Below are 20,215 nucleotides of genomic sequence, written 5' to 3' on the forward strand. Positions count from 1 at the left end.
TTTTGTTAAGCGCCCTGGGCGCTTATTGGAATGAATACGGTATGTCAAAATTTGGACTCTACAGGGGAAAAAATGAAATATTCTCCGATTTTGAAAAAAAATGGTCTCATATTGTTCCGCTTGCAAAAGCATTTAATAAAAATAATTGTTTGCCATATCTCAAGTGATTTGTTACCCTGGTAACATGGCAAAGAAGATCAAATTCCATTAACCTTGACCAATTTTATGATGTTAAAACAAAACATCCAAAACAATGCAACTTTTCTCATTTTGATTTATTTTTGCCAAAGGAACAACTCGAGACCAGTTGGATTAAAATTGGAACATATTTCCATTGTAAAAGATTGTGGACCCAAAATTTGACCTTTGACCTATTTGCCTATAACGCAAGAACTCCATGTCAGAGACTGGACAAACTATACTTTTTCTGTATCCTTATGATGAGAGCAAAATATTGGTATGGTTTCTAACAAGATTTGACCAACTTTGAAATTTCTCCCCTGCATAAGTGGATTTTGGATTTATGCAAATTAGGCACTGTTCCACTACTTGGACTTTTGATATTTTCTTTAATAGGCCTATACTTTTCTGAAATGAATGGCGATTAAATGGTTTCTGTTGCAGTTAGTGCTGGGTTAAACCCTGATTTTCCTTAATTTGATTGGCCTATTAAAAAAGCCATCCCACTTTTGGGTTCAAGTTCCTCAATGTGAATTATGTTCTGTCTCATCATCAAAGTGAAGTATGTCAGTTCCTCCGTTATGGAGAGTACTGGCCAAGTACTAGATGCAGTAGATGAAGTTTTGGATAAGAAAACAGACATTTTGATGTGAAACGATGAAAATGAAAAAAAGAAATAATGATAAACACACTACGATGATCGAGAAAATCTTATCTCTCCACAGTCCACAAACAGCAATTTTTTCTCATCCAATTTTTTTTTTCATTTTTGGCTGTTTCTCATCAAAATGTCTATTTTCTCATCATAACAAAATTTGTTAACAGTAACATCAAAAAACCTTATGCTCTCACCTAACGGCTAATTATGTTCTTGGGTACCTGATTGAATTTTTGGTGGAATTGGCACCCCCCAAAAAAAAAAAGAAGAAAAAAGTTACACTAAAATTACTTGTTATTCAAGGTTGGAAACCGGAGAAATGCTGCTACTAAAAAAAATCAAAGCTGGATAAAGTTGTATATTTTAATTACTTTTGCTTATAGGACAGCCAGGGACGTATATGCATTGCTAGGATTTTTTTAAGTAGCAGTATTTCTCTGGTTTCCAACCTACCAAGTAATTTAGGGTCTATAACTTGTATTATGATTTTGTAAAATTTAGCGGGCCGGGGACCGGACGTGTTCCCCCTGCTAATTCCACCGCATATTGGGTACATGGTTTAGTAGAAGGAATGAGGTTAGGCTTAAGGGGGTACTACACCCCTGCCCAATTTTGTGCTTATTTTTGCATTTTTCTCAAAAATTATAGCGTATTGGTGACAAGTAACATATTTTGTATATTATAGGGGCAAGGACTACAACTACTGCACTGGAAATTTAAACTTCAGCACAGACAACAGTTGTGGAGTTACAGTCAAAAATGAGGGATAACCAATATTTGATCAATAAATCAATAACTACTTCCCTTGAGTTGCTGAATTTTCAGTACAGTAGTTGTAGTCCTTGCCCCATACATATCTTACTTGTCACCAATGCGCTATTGAGAAAAATGCAAAAACATGCACAGAATTGGTCAGGGGTGTAGTACCCCTTAAGGGTTTGGTGAAGATTACATGGTAAAGGATATATAAAGGATAGCAGGAGATAGTCAAATGGATTAAGGGTAAGGGTACATTGAAGGGTGCCTGACTGACCTACAGATGCACTTTCTACATAAAATGGTCACAAGAAACTTGTATATTAATGCATCAACATTTATTCAGTTTTATTGCTATAGTTTCATGTGGTTGCAATCTTGAATACTAATAGTATATAGAGCAACCAGCAGCAAATACATGCTATATCAAAATGATTGTTGATAATAATAACAAACAGTTTCCAGTGTCTGTACAAGACTGCCTCATCAAAATACAACACAAGATCCATCTAGGTTTGTTCCGCTTATAATTGGCAAAAAATAAGAGCCGTAACATCACATACAGATAGATTCATTAGATTGGCATGCATGCACTTGGGCACAACACAAATACTACGCGTAATGCGTGACTGACACATGCTTTTGTGAATTTAGGACTTTATTGACATGCGCAGTAACAAAAACAAAATAATTTTTGCCAATTATATAGCTCCGAACAAATACACAGTTGATAAATCCTGTCAAGACACTCTAAACAAGGACGAGGGGGCCTACTCACTCAACAACATCTTTGACCAACTCATCACGCCCTCTATAGAGGTTCCTGTTGCCTATAAAAGGAAGCAGTCAGATGTGATGGGTTGCCAGTCTGAAGAAACCACTAGTGTAGTGGTGAAACGTCACTAAAAATGTGAGTTTAACATCTTCATTTTTCTTGGATTTGCATAAAACGAACTATGTTAACAGCCTGTCAATTCACGATGATTTAATGTTGCATTTGGAAGAAGCAGGTTTTTCAATAATAAATATCGACAGGGCTATGTTCATTAAGTTTGCCTGAAAAATTAATCAATCCTATGCGATGCGAACGCATGCGAAAGCCCTGCGCATAGTACACACAATTAATGCACTCAGCAAATTTTTCTAACCGCTTCTGATTGGCTGCTTTGATATGAGTGTATGAAATAATTACACAAGCGATATTTGAATAGTTCTTTAGTGTGTTGCATCAAAATTCTCCAGCACTAGTCAGTCTGATGTTGAAAAGAATGCAGCACCCAACAATTGCCATGGCATACAGGCACTTTATTCACTTTAGAGGCTGGTACCACCTAGAAACAAATGAAAGAGAGAGGGAGAGAGAAAAAAAAAAAATATAATCATTCTTAAATAATTACACAGAATTTATGGTAATATTTTTAGTGTAAACTAGACAAGTTCAAGCATAGACGTTCAGCTTTTTACCAATTTATTTTACCGGTTATTCCCGGGATTTGCCTGCTCGGAAAAGGGTCTTTCTGTGAGACTGTGGAATATCTTACCAAAAAAGGGGGTCATTCAATGAGACCAGGGAAATTTTTGGGTCAAAATACAAAAAAAAAGTTAAACAAATAAAGGTGGGTTGTTGCGTGAGAGGGAGTTGAAAAATGGGGGTCAATGTGGCCACACATTCCCGTCACCCATTTTTAGTGAGTGTCTCCCGACCCCGGTGCCAGTTATCCTCTTGCATTCTAAGAACTTCCACTATTTTGAAGACAAAATGCCAAATTTTGGGAAATTTTCTAATCCCACAGATTTGAGGAATGATTATTATCCCATTCCCAAAAATTGGGAAAAATAGAAAAAAAATTTCAATACCTATTTTATTCTTCCTCTGCTTCTGTGAGTGGGTTTTGAATCGGAGTCATCAGCCATGGTTTTTAAGCATTAGCGGAGTCCCTACATCCATTCTCACAGCATTTTCAAAAGCTTAAGATAACTCTCCTGCAAAATATGATGACGCCCATGAGTGTGTATGCTGCTTGTCCAACGTACCACATTGAGGATTCTGTTGCAGACAAGTTGAATATTGAGAGTACATTTTCCTGTATTTGAGAAATTAGAGAAGATTGAAAATTTTAATAATCATATCCTTGAAATGCAATGTAGTTTTCATTCCCTTAAAAGCCCATGCCCCTAAGCGCCTATCCAATGACTTTACAACAAGCAAACTGTGATATTCGTTAATAATCTGCGCATGCAAATGATCTGAATCATGGTCTGAAACATATGACACACTGATATTTTGTGCCTTTTTTATGTATTGTTGATGGCTTTTAAAAGTTAAACAATGTAAACAAAAATGCCCTGGGTGGTTAATGGAACTAATATGGTACATATTTTATAATACCCAGGAAAGGGGAATCAAGTCCCGCTCAAAAATTGTGATGCCCGGGTACAAAAATCGAATGTACGACCCCCCGAAGGACAGAGGCTAAAAAAAAAGTTATGCCTCAAAGCCCATGGCAGTTTCAAAACATGAGGAATTAGGTTTTTTTTAAACTTTTTTTTTGAAGATTTAAAAAGAAAAATATTAAGACTGTAAAAGTGTAAGACGTCATTTTCGAGTGTTCAAAAGTACACAGCATAAAATTGTGGTTGATTTACACCATTGAAGTACAAATGTGACACAATCAAGGGAAATGAGTCGGATGTCGGTAATAGTGATTTTGAGATATTGGCAAAGAAAGTGTTCAAATTCTTTTGTTTTATATTGTTTTCAGCGATTGATAAACTGATGTAGTTTCACAAAGAGAAATATGTGTAAAACTCATTCTTGACCAGGGCCGACATGCGACTCATTCCTCTTGATCATGTCACAAATATCAATTGTTATATGATGTCCTTCAGGGGGTCATGCATCCAATTTTTGTACCCAGGCATCACAATTTTTCATAAAAAACATACATACCATGTAGTCCATATTGGTTCCATTAACCGCCCAGGGCACAATTTAACAAAGTCATTTTGGGTGGGAAACTAGGAACTAATTTTTAACATTGTTTTTATACGACAATACGTAATTTAGGGAGTGTTCATAAATACTTTGGTGGGGGTGGTTGGAAAAGTTGGAACCTCGGACGTCAAAATTTTTTTGATCCTCCCTAAAAAGGGTGGATTTTTTTTGATCCCCCTTTTTATTGTCTAAATTTTTTTTTTATCCCCCTTCATGTCATAAAAAAAGAAACCAAAAATATACATCATTAACAGTGGTATAGATTTCTTTTTGACATTGGGGTTGGAGAAAGTCCAGTGAATCCAGCACCTTTTGGCGACAAAATAAGTTTATGGTACAAATGCGTATGAAACGCTCAAAAAAAATTTGCCATCTTGGTGAAATATATTACAAAAGTGGAATTAATTTGCACGAAGCGCAAAAAAAAAAAATGTGCGGAGCGCGCAAAAATTTTGGAATGTACATACCTTCTCGTACATTTTATCCCGGAATTTTACTCTCAAATTTTTTTGATCCCCCCTATTAAGGACTGAATTTTTTTGATCCCCCCTTTTTAGGACCCAAATTTTTTTTGAAGTAGGCCTACAGTGGCTGTTACAAATAGATGACTATCTGCATAGACAGTACTTTTCTGTTGCACTTTTTATAGGCTGTATTCTTTTAAACAGCTATTATGAGACCAATGCAGGCGCAGCCTAATTGTGTCTGGAGACATATTGCCTAATTTAGATCATGGTACGGGTACAGTATTTTGCTGTAACCTTTGAGTGTATTTTTGCAATGTTGACAAGTCGCATATGACAACACATGTAATTACCAAATGATTTATGCCATGTTAAATCTGCTATGTTCGCATTGTGGGACCTACGTCCACGAGTTGAGTTCCACACATCGTGGAATACGCTCTCAGCAAAGATTATTTACAGCAATGTACCGTACATTGTATTTTCACATGGTCAAAAACACTTCAGCTGTGTTTTTTTTTTTGTACAAATATACACAAATTGCACAATAAAGGTCCTGCACACATGCGCTGGAATGGGTACACCCTGTCAGTCTGAAACACCGTCAGTCTGAACCACAGACACTCAGTCCGAATTTTTAGGGTGAGGGATGGTTACAGATCGAGCTACATCAGTACATGGCTCTGTTTTAGGGTTCCTAACCCTAAAAATTCAGACTGACGGTGGTTCTCACTGACGGGGAGACCCCGCTGGAATCATGCTTTATCAATCACAACACTTCGCTTGGCCAACCAAAATTTCAGCACTGTGCATGCACAATGTGCAAGGAGAGCTTCGAACTGGCAACACACATGAATGAGAAGCGACCAGTCATATAACATTGTGTGTAAAGTTATGTAATTATTCCTTTCATGTGATGTCAGTTTGAGTGCAAGTAGTGAATAGGCCTTGGCATTAAATTGTTCTAAGCTCTTTTACATATTTATTTGCAAAGACCTTTCACATTGCCCTGATTTGGTGCAGTTTACAACTGAATTTATACTTCATCGATGATCGACGAACGATTGGTATTTGACCAATAAAGGCACAGTGCACTTTCCCAATGCAAAAGCGTGCTATTGGCTAAAAACCAATCGCTAGCCTATCGCTCAGTGATGTAGTATAAAACATGATGAAGTTGGGTCACGCGGGTTGTTGTTCGGGCATATTCTCTAACGCATGAATGCGAGGGCAATCCATCCGTGAGCAAATTTGTTGCTAGTGTTTCTTGAGCAAGCGGGTTGTGATTCTCAATTGAATCACAACCATCGTGTGACCCCCTGCTCGCACGCTGGCATGACGCAGGTGTAACTTGCTTTTTATGCAAACGCAATCGGTCCACGGAGTGCTAAAGGTCTTTGCAAAACAGTGACGTCAGTGTAATAAACTTTTAAACCCCAACTGAAATTAAGCTTAACACATAAGGTACAATTAAGCTTAACTGATTTAAGCTTACTTGCCATTTATAATTTAGTTTAATAACCAAGTTTAATAATAGTACCTTTCCTGTTGATAATGGCTGTAGACTTTCGACTGCATAACTGTCAAGTTCAAGTGAAACCACAAGAAATTCCAAGTCTGCTGTACCGTACGTGAGTGCAAGCAGTGTGCAGTCAACCACTCAATGTGATGCATGATGATAATATCGAAGCACTTAGGGACTCAACCAGAGCAATTTTTCTGGGCCATTCCATTTATCCAGTGGGTGAATCCAGTCTCTTATACTCTCTCCTTTCGTGTATTTTTAGAATTTGCAGGTGATTCCCCAAAAACATTGGCATATTTGACAATAAAATCCAACCTTCCTATTAGTAGTGCATTTGTTTTGATTAACAATTTCCCGCCAAAATTTGACCTCTGAGACTTAAGATGAATCCCCACAAGTTAAGAGGCCCCTGACCCCCTCTTAAGTTTAGAGGCAACTTAAGAAGGATATTCATCTTAAGTTGTTTTATAATATAGAAGATAAGATTAATCTTAAAGTTAAGAGGAGTTCAAGACTTAAGATGAATTAATTCATCTTAAGTCTGACTTAAGATGATCTTAAAGTTTTATGAAATAGGACCCAGGTCTCTTACAATGAGTACAAGTTACTTTGGCTTTAAATTCAGTTCCAAATTTTGCTCTGTTACCTGAACTCCCTGGGGTCCCTCTACCACCAGCACTATGCTGTGAATTAGACTGAGGTTTCACTTCTTGTGTACCACCCTGATTTGCTCTAGGTTGATTATGGCTGAACCTGTTTGAATAACTTCTGTTATGACTAAATTTACTCCCATTCAATTTGTGAGTTAAGCCATAGTCGTCCGCCATTGTCGCCGCTTCGTTTAGCGTCTTAATTTTGCTAGCGCTTTCATCCAAATGGGTTTTAATGTCAACGTGGACACATTTCTTGAACTCTTCTATAAGAACTAATTGCTTAAGTTGGCCGAAATCATCTTTGACTTCTTTTGACCCAAGCCATCTGTCAAACATTTGTTCTTTTACTCTAGCAAATTCTACATGCGTTTGATCTGCTTGCTTTCTTGAATCTCTGAACTTTTGTCTGTATGCTTCAGGCACCAGTTCATAGGCCTTAAGGACTGCTTGTTTGACTTCTTCATAATTATTACATTTCTCTATTGGTAGAGCTGAGTAAGTCTCCTGGCCTTCCCCACAAAACTACTTTGTAACAGTAGGGTCCAATGCTCTGGAGGCCATTTCAAATTTGTAGCTACCTTTTCAAAATGTTGAAAGTACTCGTCAACTTCTTTCTCTTTGAATTTAGGCACAAGCTTTACATACTTTGTAACATCAAACCCTGACTTTGAGGAGAAACTTGATGAGTATTTGTCACCTAGCTTTGCCAACTTCTCTTGTTCAAACTTGTACTTTTCTTCAATTTCTTTTTGTTTCAAATTTTCTTCCATTTCCAACTTTTGTTTTTCAAGTTCCAATTTTGCTACCTTTTCCTTTTCTTCTGTTTCTAATTTGTGGTGCTCAAGCGCCATCTTTTCTTGGCGTGCTTTTTTCTTCCATTTCTAATTCTTTATTTTGCATATCTAGCTTTTGCATGTCCAACTGCAATTGCATTTTCATTTTTTCCATTTCCACCTGAACTTCTAGTTCTTTCAACTTAACTGCATCCCCGATTTCAGTTTTGACCTCTTTCTCTTCTCCAAAATGGATTCCTCAAAATACTCTTCATCAACCAAAACTTCAATCAAGGCATTTTTGATTATTTGTTTTCTGTTGGCTTGCTTTACATCCAATTCATAGTATTTTGCAAATGCTAATAAATCAGGTTTCTTCAACTTATCAAACTTCTCCCAATCTATAGTTTCAAGAAACTCTTCTGCTTTGAACTCCATACTGTACTTTCACTTTTAAGACTCAGTAAATTAATGTCAACTTTTTTACAGTGTATTTCCCCGGACGCGAGCCCCCAATTTTTGTTACGAGTCGTACTTGACTCAAGGCCAAAATCACCTTTTTCCCGAACTCACACGAATGCACAACACAAATACACTGTTTGTTTAAGCTAACAAAATCTAAGTCTTTAATTGAAAACAGAGTATGATTGGTACATATAATAACAATATAATAACAATATCGCATATACAATAAAATCACACAATGACAGTTTTACTATATCAGTACTTAACCAGCTGTCTTGTTATTGGTGATCCTAGAGTTCTTGCAATGTTCTGGACGACTGATGTATTATATCCTTATTCACTTGTCCTGCGAAGTCCAGTGTATTCTTGCGTTTATAAATATCCTTGCGTATGAAATCCTCAAACGAAAATGATGCTGCTTTCTTCTATTGCTTATCTTCTTGCGCTGCTCTCTCCGCAATATATCTCTTTGCGCTGCTTTCTCCAAAAATGGTGTTTCTTTCACCAATCACTCTTTTTCCAGGGAACAGGTTTCGTTAACACAGCTCCGCTGTTCTTTGACAGATGCGTGGCCTTCACAAACCCAGCAAACTCCAGCAATTTGACAGAAGAACTTTTAATCCTTTGATGAGGAAGAGCACTTTTGTGTGCTCGCTGTCTTCTTCGTTGCTGTATTAAAATTAGCTCAATTATTGGCTATATAAACTGGTTAAAATGTACTTCTTTTTTTATTTTCTAATGATACCGCGACCATGTGGAATATCTCAATCTCTCCATGGCATTCTGTAAACCGATCTGTACCATTCTCTCTTACTTTATATCAGTACTCATGCAAAAACCCATCATCTATTAATAAACCATTACTTCAATCACATTTTCACAACATTGCTGCAATCTTGGGATTTCCCAAGATTAATTATACACATTCACCTTTCACATTACATCACTTCCTGGGGGGTTTTTCCTGATGGTGCAATAATGAACTGGGGCTTTCCAAGTTCCAAACATAGCTCTGACTTTGTTTACAATAATTTGGGGGAATTCCAAAAATGACTTTCCACACCATTATCTTGCACATACAAGGGGCTTTCCCATCTCATGAAATACTTTCAGCTTGTAAACAAAGTTAAATAATTAAATTAAATCAAATTACTCAGGGCACATCACAATATGCACTCAAGTCAGTGGCCACGTTTTGGTATAATATAAACTTGGACTAACCTATTTTGTTCCGATGTTACTAGAACATTTGCGCGCAAAGCACGCAAAAAAAATCGATTTCAGGTTATTTTAGCCCCAGATCAACATGAAGTTTGCAATTTGGCCTTATTTTGGCCAAAACCATGCTGTTATTGGGAATTAAAAAAAGATGCGTAGGGCAATTTTGGGGCCCTGGACCTGGGTCCATCTGGCCAATGGTAACTTCCGGCCCTGCTCTCCGTTATCAGCCCTTATTAAATTTTCGCTTTTGTGCTCGGGGCCCCTGAACTCTCGGGCCCATGGACTTCGTCCACCCTGTCCCCCCCTTGCTACGCCCGGCGTGATAAACGACTAGGTTTCCTCCCGATAACCTGGTCTAATGGATGAGATAAGTTAAAGCGGAGTCCCCTTTCTTCTTCAGTGATGGTTGTTCAATAGGCTAGTCAAATAACAAACATTGTCCACCACTAATTGCAACAGAATCAATTTCGCATGCGTCCATCTCCCAAAAGCTCACACAAAAACATATCAAAAGTCCCAAAAAATCCAAGGAGTGGAACACTGCCTAGTTTGCATAAATCCAAAACCCCGCTTAAGGGGTAAAATTTCAAATTTGGTCAAATCTTGCTACAAACCATACCAATATATTACTCTTGTCATAAGGATTCAGAAAAAGTATAGTTTGACCTATCGCCGATCTACATTTCTTGAGTTATAGTCCCATTGAGCCGTGTTGACCTTGACCTGTTTTGAGATGTTACCTGTGTGACAAAACATCCAAAACAATGCAACTTTTATCATTTCGATTTATTTTTGCCAAAGGAACAATTTGATACCAGTTCGATTAATATTGGACCATATTTCAATTGTAAAATGGGCCCAAAATTTGATCTTTAACCTTTTTGCCTTGAACTAAAGAATTATATGCTGGATTGCTGGATACTGGTCAAACTATACATTTTCTGAATCCTTATGATGATAGCAATGCACTGGTATGGTTCAGAGGATGATTTAAGGAAGCCCCATCATGCACTGCAAACGAGTTATCACCAGAGTTTCAACTGCCACTTTACTTTTCAAATCCCATTGAATTCTGCGCAAAAGATGTTGTTTAAGAATTGTGCGTGTGTCATTATTACTTAGTCGATTTCAGATCTAAAGTGATGTGTGCATGAAGGATAATTCACACCTTCTGTAGGTAACATAAAATGTGAAATCGACCAGCATTGTGAATGCGTTTTTATTGTAAATATATCAGTCCAAATTCAAATTTAACCATGGCCATCAATGCAATGTGCCAGCAGTGGTGTCATGTTCACTCACACAGCTGTGCTAACCGCATGTCAACACAGTGGCGTGGTGGGAAGTGCTTAAATCATCCTCTGGGTATGGTTATTAACAAGATTTTACTAACTTAAAAATTTCACTCCTGCATAAGCGGCCATTTTGGATTTATGCAAATTAGGCACTGTTCCACTACATGGATTTTTTGGGGACTTTTGATGTATTATTTGAGGTGCTATATCCTCATTTTAGACCATTTTAAGGCACTTAATGGCTCATACAATAAGAACCCCGCCCGTACTGCAACAAAATGCATCGAATGCAAGTACGAATAAACTTAAATACTTCTAAGAGGGCTACAGCCAAAACAAAATATGTGCTACACCCCAGCAAACACAAAACCTTTAAAAAAACAAAACAACAACAACATCAACAAAACGATTACATGTTGGGATACATTCAGCAAACAATTTTGACAACTAATAGATTCTGATAATATTTTGATATTTTTAAAATGTTGTTGTTGTTGTAGTGTTTCTTCCTATCAAACGTTTAAAAATTGTTATCATCATGAGAAACCCAGTATCAACTTAATTGATATCATGGGCGTTGGCTCTTATTAAATTAGTTCCTTGTTATGCAAATGAGACGGAGTTATTTTCCTGACTATACTATTTTGTTGTTGAAAAATACTTCATAGCATTTTAGCGGGACTATTCCCACCAAAAGTCTACACCGAAAAGATCACGTCGCCTTCGGGATGAAATTCACAGTTTCTGTTTAAGTTCAACTTGATGATTCACATAATTTGTTAGATATTTTGATGTAAATATAAAGTAGCATAAGATGTCCGACACATCACTATGTACGAATAATATTGAATCACCTTGTACTAATTATGAAAGATTTAATTGAGTAATGTCATTTAAATTAATTGTGTGATGACCTATCATAGTACATCCTTCCAATTAAGCAAGAACGGCTTCATTAGGAAACATCATCATTAGCATGATGCGTTTTCCAGAATGTGGACGCTTTGTTCTCTTACTCTTACTTTTTCATGCAACAAACCACATAACAAGCAGTGATACAGAAACAGAGGTTGTTAACGAAACTGTCACTAATATTATCACTGTCACCGAAACTCTCTCTGTCACCAAAATTGCCACTGTCTTCGACATTATCACAGTCACCGAGACTGTCACTGACACTGAAGCATCATGGTTTGACAATACAACTCATAATGACAGTAAAAAGGTGATGAGGACATTTTTGACGAAACCGATTCTGATTTAATTCGCTTAGTTATCGGTTGCATTTTCATCTTTTTTACCATCTTCACAATCTTCAGTAACGGTTTAGTTTTGGTAACATTCTTGTGTCGACCAAACCTTCGCAACTACTTCAACTATTTCTTGATCGGTATCACGGTAGCTGACTTTGGCGTTAGTATTGTTAGCATGCCTTCATTCTGTGGTCAGTTATTCTTGGAATATTGGCCTCTAAGTGCAGACATGTGTGTCTTCTTTGCATTTATTGATATAATATTGGCCCAGGCATCGAATCAATCAGTCGTAATGTTATCGATTGATCGATATGTTTCACTGGCTAAACCGTTATGGCATTTGGAGCGACGTACCATTGGCAGGGTTGTGAAGTTCATGAGTATCGCGTACGGGTTACCGCTGCTACTTTGGTTGCCAATTGCGATTTACTTCCGCCTCCGGTTAGAACATCTACCTCCTGGTACCTGTGTTTCACAATTAGCAAACGACATTTGGATTGGGATTTTAATTGGTTTCATTTATTGGGTACCGTTCATCCTGCTTCTTATAGTCAATATCAAAACATATTGTGTCATCAGAGCAAGACGTCAGAAAAATGCGACTCTAAATGCACCTCCTCAGAGTAGTACGAATCCGAAATCAGTCACCAGCCAGAATATTGCCCACCACGTCTCTGATTTAGATGCAGCCACGAGCAGCACGAAAGACCTACCACTAAGAGAGTTGGTTGCAAAGTCCGAGAAGTGTGAGAGTCAATTGAGAGCTACTGAAAGTCATCCTGGACGAGCCTCCGGGCCCTCCACCTCGAAGGTATCGTTGGTTTCTAGTGATATTCCATCTACCAGTGGTACCATTGCTGCACGAATTCAACAGCGGTTAAATGAGAAGGAAAGAAAGACGAAAGAGAGTGAGAGACGCGCTGCGCGCACCTTGACGCTGCTAGTGGTGGTGATGTTGATAACCTGGACACCATGGTCGGTCATGGTTGTCATTGCTTCTTTTTGTCCAACATGCTTTCCATGGTACATTTACGAAGTAAGTTCTAGACGCATATGCGTATGCGTATTTGTGCGTTTGTACTTTACATATTTTTTGGTTCTGTTTGTCTGTCTAATTATATCTATTTTCTAGTCTTAGTCAAAAGGTTACCACTGACCAATATCTCCATATACTATATATATATCCATGTGTGGTGGCCAGACGATTCGAGACTAGTACACGGTTGTCAGTTTTCACAGCTTGCACTAAAACGATTGCTGTTTCATTGCCAAGGATACATAATGGCGCCCCTAATTCTTGAAACAATTGCGCGCAAAAATTTGCACAAATACCACTAATTAATTTTGGTTATAATGAAGTTGTAATTCGGTCTTTCAGGTGAGTTTGTTTTGGTCAGAACTGAGTTGAGCATTAAAATGCAAATATAACGCAAAATATTCCACCTTGCATTTTGTGTTATATACACATAATTTGTAGCGAATGGGCTGTATTATTATCATTATTATTATTATTATTATTATTATTATTATTATTATTATTATTATTATTATTATCATTATTATTATTATATACCGTTTACTGTCTTTTCAGGTGAGTCTGTTCTTGACATGTTTAAACAGCGCAGCTAATCCATGGTGTTACGCGGCTAGGAATGCGTCAGTTCGTCAAGCCATGTTGGAAATCGTGCAATGTAAATGGTTACAACGAGCTCGGCGGAGACCATAATTATATACACATCGATGTAAATAGTTACAATCGGCTCAGCGGAAACCCATAAACCATAATTATACAAGACGGATTTCGTCAAAATGTAGATTGCACAGGACATAAATTTGTATGAATACTCGATATACAGGGTGTCCCAGAATGATCTATACCGTGTTTGAAAAAAATATTAAAAATATATAGTCAACAGTGTATCTAATTTTGATAAGTGCAATGCAATGGTACACATGTCACTAGTTACTATGTTACTTTCGTGGAAATAGCTTGATTCGTTTGGACGTGACATTGATATTACTGAAAAATGGACGAAAACTGCATGTGTGGAATGTACAGCGCAAAGGCATATGCATCATAACACATGGATGCTTTATCACCATCGTCCAGCCGTGCTGTGCAATATATTGGAGAAATCTTACATTCTTTTATAGGAAATACATCAAATACATCAAAATTTGAAACATTTCAATATGACTTTAGGTTAAAAACATACTTTTTATGTAATTTTTACCACAATTTTTACCCCAAAATGTCATTATTACAGAGAATATAACTTCCTCAAGGATCCTCCGCAGTCAATTATAATCTTTTCCGTAACGTAGCTGATGGTTTGCCAATATACCGTGGACATAAATAATTGCTCGTACGTACGACGACAATAAGGACAAACATTCTCTTTTATGACAAATCCATCTTTGCAGACATTTAAAATGATGAAATTTAGACAGCACAATAATTATCTTCAAGACGGCCAACAAAGAAACAATAGTATAAGGTCACTCAAGCGTAACAACTCCTTTATTCCATATAACGATTACTTCGTAACACCATACATAATCGATAGATATCGGCTATTCAGGAAATTAAGAACAAAAGTACCCGCATAACATTTTTTTTTTCAAATAACTTAGGTTTTTTGTAAAAACCCTAAATTAATCATTTTTACGCAATGTCCTATAACTTCTATTAGAAACGTCCAATTTCTAAAATCTAAAATTTCTAAGAAAGCTAAATATATGTAGATCTTAGAATTTAAAACAATATTACCGATAAGAATGCCCTTCATACTTAAAGAAATCCAACTTTCCCGGTATAGATCATTCAGACACCCTGTATCTGTGCTTTTATTCTGTGGTGGGACTATACTCTCTTATTTTTCTTATAGTTGTGAGGACAGATCCCTACCTGTAGAGTATCTCTTAGTATAGAATCACGGCGGCATTCGTCATCGGGTCAAGTGTTTTTAAAATGCGTAAAAACAACATGATTTTAATGCTAATTATTGAACATTCTGAGGAGGTCTGATAAATTTCATATTAGGGAAATGGGACTGGGCGAATTTATGTATGACGTAGAGAGGAGTGGTGTAGAATCAGATGTGCACCTGAGCATTATGTCGCTGTTTTGTCAAAACCTCCAACAGCTGCTAGGTGTTAAATATGTACAATCTATATAATAATACTGGTAGTCTGTGACACTATGACTCTCTCTATGATCTTCTATGAGTCTCCGTAAGCCTACTTTCTCGGAAACTTGGGGTCCCACATTCATCAAACTTGGTGGATGGGTGCGACTTGGTCCGAACCAGGTCAAGTTTGCATTTGTTAGTGGATACTGCCCCGGAGACCCCATCCTGGGGTCTTCTCTCTTACTCTCTTATTAACACCATTGACCAATGAACAGGTAACTAACATATGCGCTTGGTGGGTGGATGTAACTAAAGAAATTACCACCGAAGCAAGACCAAAAGGTGTTATTCGTTGAGAAGGAAAAAATTTGAAAAATGAAGACCTTATTGACCATTTTGGCACTATTATAGTGTGTAAAATGTTAAATTTGTAAAATGTCGGTCCAAGAAGCCCTTCGTGGAAACGTTTCCCTATTGTTGTAGGCTTATAAATTGTTTTAAGCGAAAATGGCCCAGTGTTTATCCACTACGCAGGGGGGGGGTGTCTGAGAGGGGATGTGCCCCCGAGAAGTAAGATACTTTTGCAAAATGAAAACAGAAGTGAAGCTATTTGGTGGACCATTTTGGCACTATTAGAGTGTAAAAATGTTAGTTTAAAAAAGCCGAAAATTTGTTAAATGACGGTCCATGAAGCCTTTCGTGGACAAGTTTTCCCCTATTGTTGTAGGCCTATAAATAATTGTTTTAAACGTAAATTGGCAAATGTTGAAAGCAGAAGCGAAAATAGCCAGTGTTTATTCACTACGCAGGGGGTGTCTTAGAGGGGATCATGGTGTTCCCCCTTGGGAAGTTGGAACATTTTGCAAAATGAAGACCTCCTCTCTCTCTCCTCTCCTCTCCTCTCCTCTCCCTCTCCTCTCCTCTCCTCTCCTCTCCTCTCCTCTTCTCTCTTGTGAGAGGAGGGCCCACCGCCCCCTAAACTGCGTCTGCTGTAAAGTTAGTGACCAATACAGGGGGTCCAGGGTGGAGTTGTTTGATCAAAAACGTGCAGTCGGTGATTTTTGAAACCAAAGGCCATAATTCTTCTTAAATAAACCTAAATCAAAATGTAAATCGCGTGTAGGAAACCTGAAACAATTTCTGTTGAAGTTCAAGTTGGTGTTTCACATTTATTCGATTTTGATTTGTAACTTATTACAAGATGTTTGACATATTACAATGTAAAAATTAGTTTGAACCATCCTGTACAGTTAGTTAAATCCTCCGCACGCGGGTGTTCACGGCAGACGACATATCATCAGCCAAGTATATGACTTATAAGTCACTGACATCCAATTAATATGTATATGATAACGGTCACATGATGACACCTTTTTGACAATTTATGAAAATATGATGAAAATAAGTTAAGGCATAGCCTATGGTACATCGATACACAAAAGAACGACTTCGTTAAGAAAACTCGTGATTAGAATGATGGGGTTTCAGGAATGTGGACGATTTGTTCTCTTACTCTTACTTTTTCATGCAACAAACCACATCACAAGCAGTGATACAGAAACAGAGGTTGATAACGAAACTGTCACTGAAATTATCACTGTCACCGAAACTCTCTCTGTCACCGAAATTGCCACTGTCTTCGACATTATCACAGTCACCGAAACTGTCACTGACACTGAAGCATCATGGTTTGACAGTACAACTAATAATGACAGTAAAAAAGATGATGAGGACATTTTTGACGAAACCGGTTCTGATTTAATTCGCTTAGTTATCGGTTGCATTTTCATCTTTTTTACTATCTTCACAATCTTCAGTAACGGTTTAGTTTTGGTAACATTCTTGTGTCGACCAAACCTTCGCTCCTACTTCAACTATTTCTTGATCGGTATCACTGTAGCTGACTTTGGCGTTAGTATTGTTAGCATGCCTACATTCTCTAGTCAGTTATTATTTGGTTATTGGCCTCTAAGTCCAGGCATGTGTATCTTCTTTGCTTTAATTACTATAACATCGGCTCAGGCATCGAATCAATCAATCGTAATGTTATCGATTGATCGATATATTTCATTGGCCAAACCGTTATGGCATTTAGAGAGACGTACCACTGGCAGGGCTGTGAAGTTCGTGAGTATCGCATACGGTTTACCGCTGTTGCTTTGGTTGCCAATTGCGATTTATCGTCTCCTCCAGACAGGACATCTACCTCATGGTAACTGTCTTGTACCAAAATACACTTGGATTGGGATTTTAATTGTATTCATTTATTGGATACCCTTCATCCTGATTTTTATACTCAACATCAATACATATTGTGTCATTAGAGCAAGACGTAAGATAAAACGGACTGTAACGACACCACCTCTGAGTAGTAAGAATCCGAAATCAGTCACCAACCAGAAGATTGCCCACCGCGCCTCTGATTTAGGTTCAGCCACGAGCAGCACGGAAGACCTACCACAAAGCGAGTTGGTTGCAAAGTCCAAGAAGAGTGAACGTCAATTGAGATCGACTGAAAGTCACCCTGGACCAGCCTCCGGGCGCGCCATTTCGAAGGCATCGTTGGTTTCTAGTGATATTCAATCTACCAGTGGCACCATTGACGATGAGAAGGAAAGAAAGGCGAAAGAGAGTGAGAGACGCGCTGCGCGTACCTTGACGCTACTAGTGATGGTGATGTTGATAACCTGGACACCATGGTCGGTCATGGTTATCGTTGCTTCTTTCTGCCCAATGTGCTTTCCATGGTACATTTACGAAGTAAGTTGCATATGCCTAAATGTATGCCCTATTATTTGTTCGTTTGTAAATGTGTTCTGTAATTTGTCTGTCTAATTTTACCTTATTAAGTTTTAGTCATATGGTGACTGTTGACCAATATGTCCCATTTACTATCTAAACGCCCAGCGTGAAAATTCGTATTTAACTGAAAATATCCGTGCGTGGTGGCAAGGCGATTTGAGACTACAATTAAGGCAGTCAATCGCAGCGTGCACTTCCTCAAAACGAGTGTTATTTCCAGGGTGGGTGGGGCACAGTGTCATCGCCCCGCTCATGATCGTCATGTCAGAAATCGCCATGGTAGGTTGAATCCACAGCCACACATGGCCATTTTGTTCCGACCTTTGAGACGCATAATGAGCCGAGGGACATCAGACTAAGGCTACTGACAATAGCCTGGTAATTGACCTCTCTGTGTGTGAGTGAGCATGTATACGCCATTATCATGAGGTCAATGGTCATTATGCTTTTAGACTGCTTGCACAAGTGAGTGCAGTTAGCCTACGCTGCACTATAGTTCGGCACATATAAAATCAGAATATTTTTGTCAGTTTTTGAGTTTAAGACGCAATGGTTCTTTCTCAAGACGCAAGATAACGACTATCATATCAGTTGAACACATATATTCAAGTGCAAGGAACAAAATCTGGCTTCTTTAGACTAAATCAATTACGGGAGATATTCATCATTCTACCCCGGTATCCAAAGATTCATCATCTGAATATCATTCACGTGTATCGATCCCGGGTATTCATTTCAGTGTATCTGCTGAATAATGGGTTATTATTAACCGGGCGATGTCGGTGTGTGGGGGATATAAAGCTATTATTATTATTATTATTATTATTATTATTATTATTATTATTATTATTATTATTATTATTATTATTATTATTATTATTATTATTATTATTATTATTATTATTATTATTATTATTATTATTATTATTATTATTATTATTATTATTATTATTATTATTATTATTATTATTATTATTATTATTATTATTATTATTATTATTGACCAAACTAATAAAATTTACGGTTTACTGTCTTTTCAGGTGAGTTTGTTCTTGACATGTTTAAACAGCGCAGCTAATCCATGGTGTTACGCGGCCGGGAATGTGTCAGTTCGTCAAGCCATGTTGGAAATCGTGCAATGTAAATGGTTACAACGAGCTCGTCAGAGACCATAATTGTAATAGAATTCGATGTAAATATACCTTTTTCCCTCTTTCCCATCGTGCACTATTCCAGGGGGGTATGAGTGTCGCACGGGGGAGTACAGAGTTAGGTTCATTACATACCGGAATACGGACATTTCGGCTGGTGCCTTCATCACAAAAAAGGAATCGCCGATAATAGCTGATAATCATAATAATGGTTGGTCAGTTTGGTCAATTTAGCTCCGCGGAGCAGAAAGTAAGCTACGCGTAGCAGCTCCACGTTGTGGCGGTTGCGGCCGTCCATAGACTTCGAGTATAGCATGTCTACTATTGTCTAGGGTTTCAGATCAAATAGTTTTCACTTTTCTCAGCACAAATCACTTTTGCCAATATCATGTGACTCACTATTAGCCAATCAGAAGACACAAATCTATATGATATAAATGTATATACACTTCACATTAAATCCCCTGCCCCCCCCCCCCAATTCATTGCCGTGCTCGCGGGATTCATTGTAAGTAGGAGGTGGCATGGACACGTGACGTACAAGGCTGACAGCCCGTTTAAAATATAGACGGTTAGCAGTTAAAGATTGAAAACACAACATACTTACAGTGAGGTACTTTGTCGTAGGAGCAAAAAATTTTTGCACCAATTTTTGTTTTCTATCAAAAATAGAGGTGTTACATCTCCCTTTTACCAACACCGGCCTCGAGCTATGGCCCTGTTGGCGACCAAAATTTATATTACATAAATTTTCCGCCCTTTGTAATAACTATTCTTGCCGCCCATTAAGTGCCGCACTTTGTTCTTTAATAATTCTTCATGCCGCCCTTGTATCTTCCGCCGCACCTTCTTTTTGCCGCCCCTTACTTTAATCCCCGGGGGATTGCGCCCCC

At 37.8% G+C, this 20,215-nt stretch overlaps 1 protein-coding gene and 1 long non-coding RNA gene across 2 annotated transcripts; one reads left to right on the forward strand and one right to left on the reverse strand.

Moving 5' to 3' along the window:
• Positions 1-1,395: 1,395 nt before the first annotated feature.
• LOC140162649 (uncharacterized) lies at positions 1,396-6,815 on the reverse strand. The gene is made up of 4 exons (XR_011860313.1): positions 6,594-6,815; positions 3,452-3,678; positions 2,562-2,925; positions 1,396-2,331 (listed from the first exon to the last, which is right to left on the reverse strand). It is a non-coding gene; the product is annotated as an uncharacterized lncRNA (long non-coding RNA).
• A 5,598-nt stretch (positions 6,816-12,413) lies between these two features.
• Positions 12,414-19,346, forward strand: LOC140161746 (muscarinic acetylcholine receptor M2-like). Its single transcript, XM_072185044.1, has 4 exons — positions 12,414-13,274; positions 13,830-13,894; positions 17,694-18,129; positions 19,212-19,346. Exons 1-4 carry the CDS (start codon positions 12,414-12,416, stop codon positions 19,344-19,346), a joined length of 1,497 nt encoding a protein of 498 aa, XP_072041145.1.
• Positions 19,347-20,215: the final 869 nt, after the last annotated feature.

The sequence above is a fragment of the Amphiura filiformis genome, chromosome 10 (genome assembly GCF_039555335.1).
Source record: "Amphiura filiformis chromosome 10, Afil_fr2py, whole genome shotgun sequence".
Classification (NCBI taxonomy): domain Eukaryota; kingdom Metazoa; phylum Echinodermata; class Ophiuroidea; order Amphilepidida; family Amphiuridae; genus Amphiura; species Amphiura filiformis.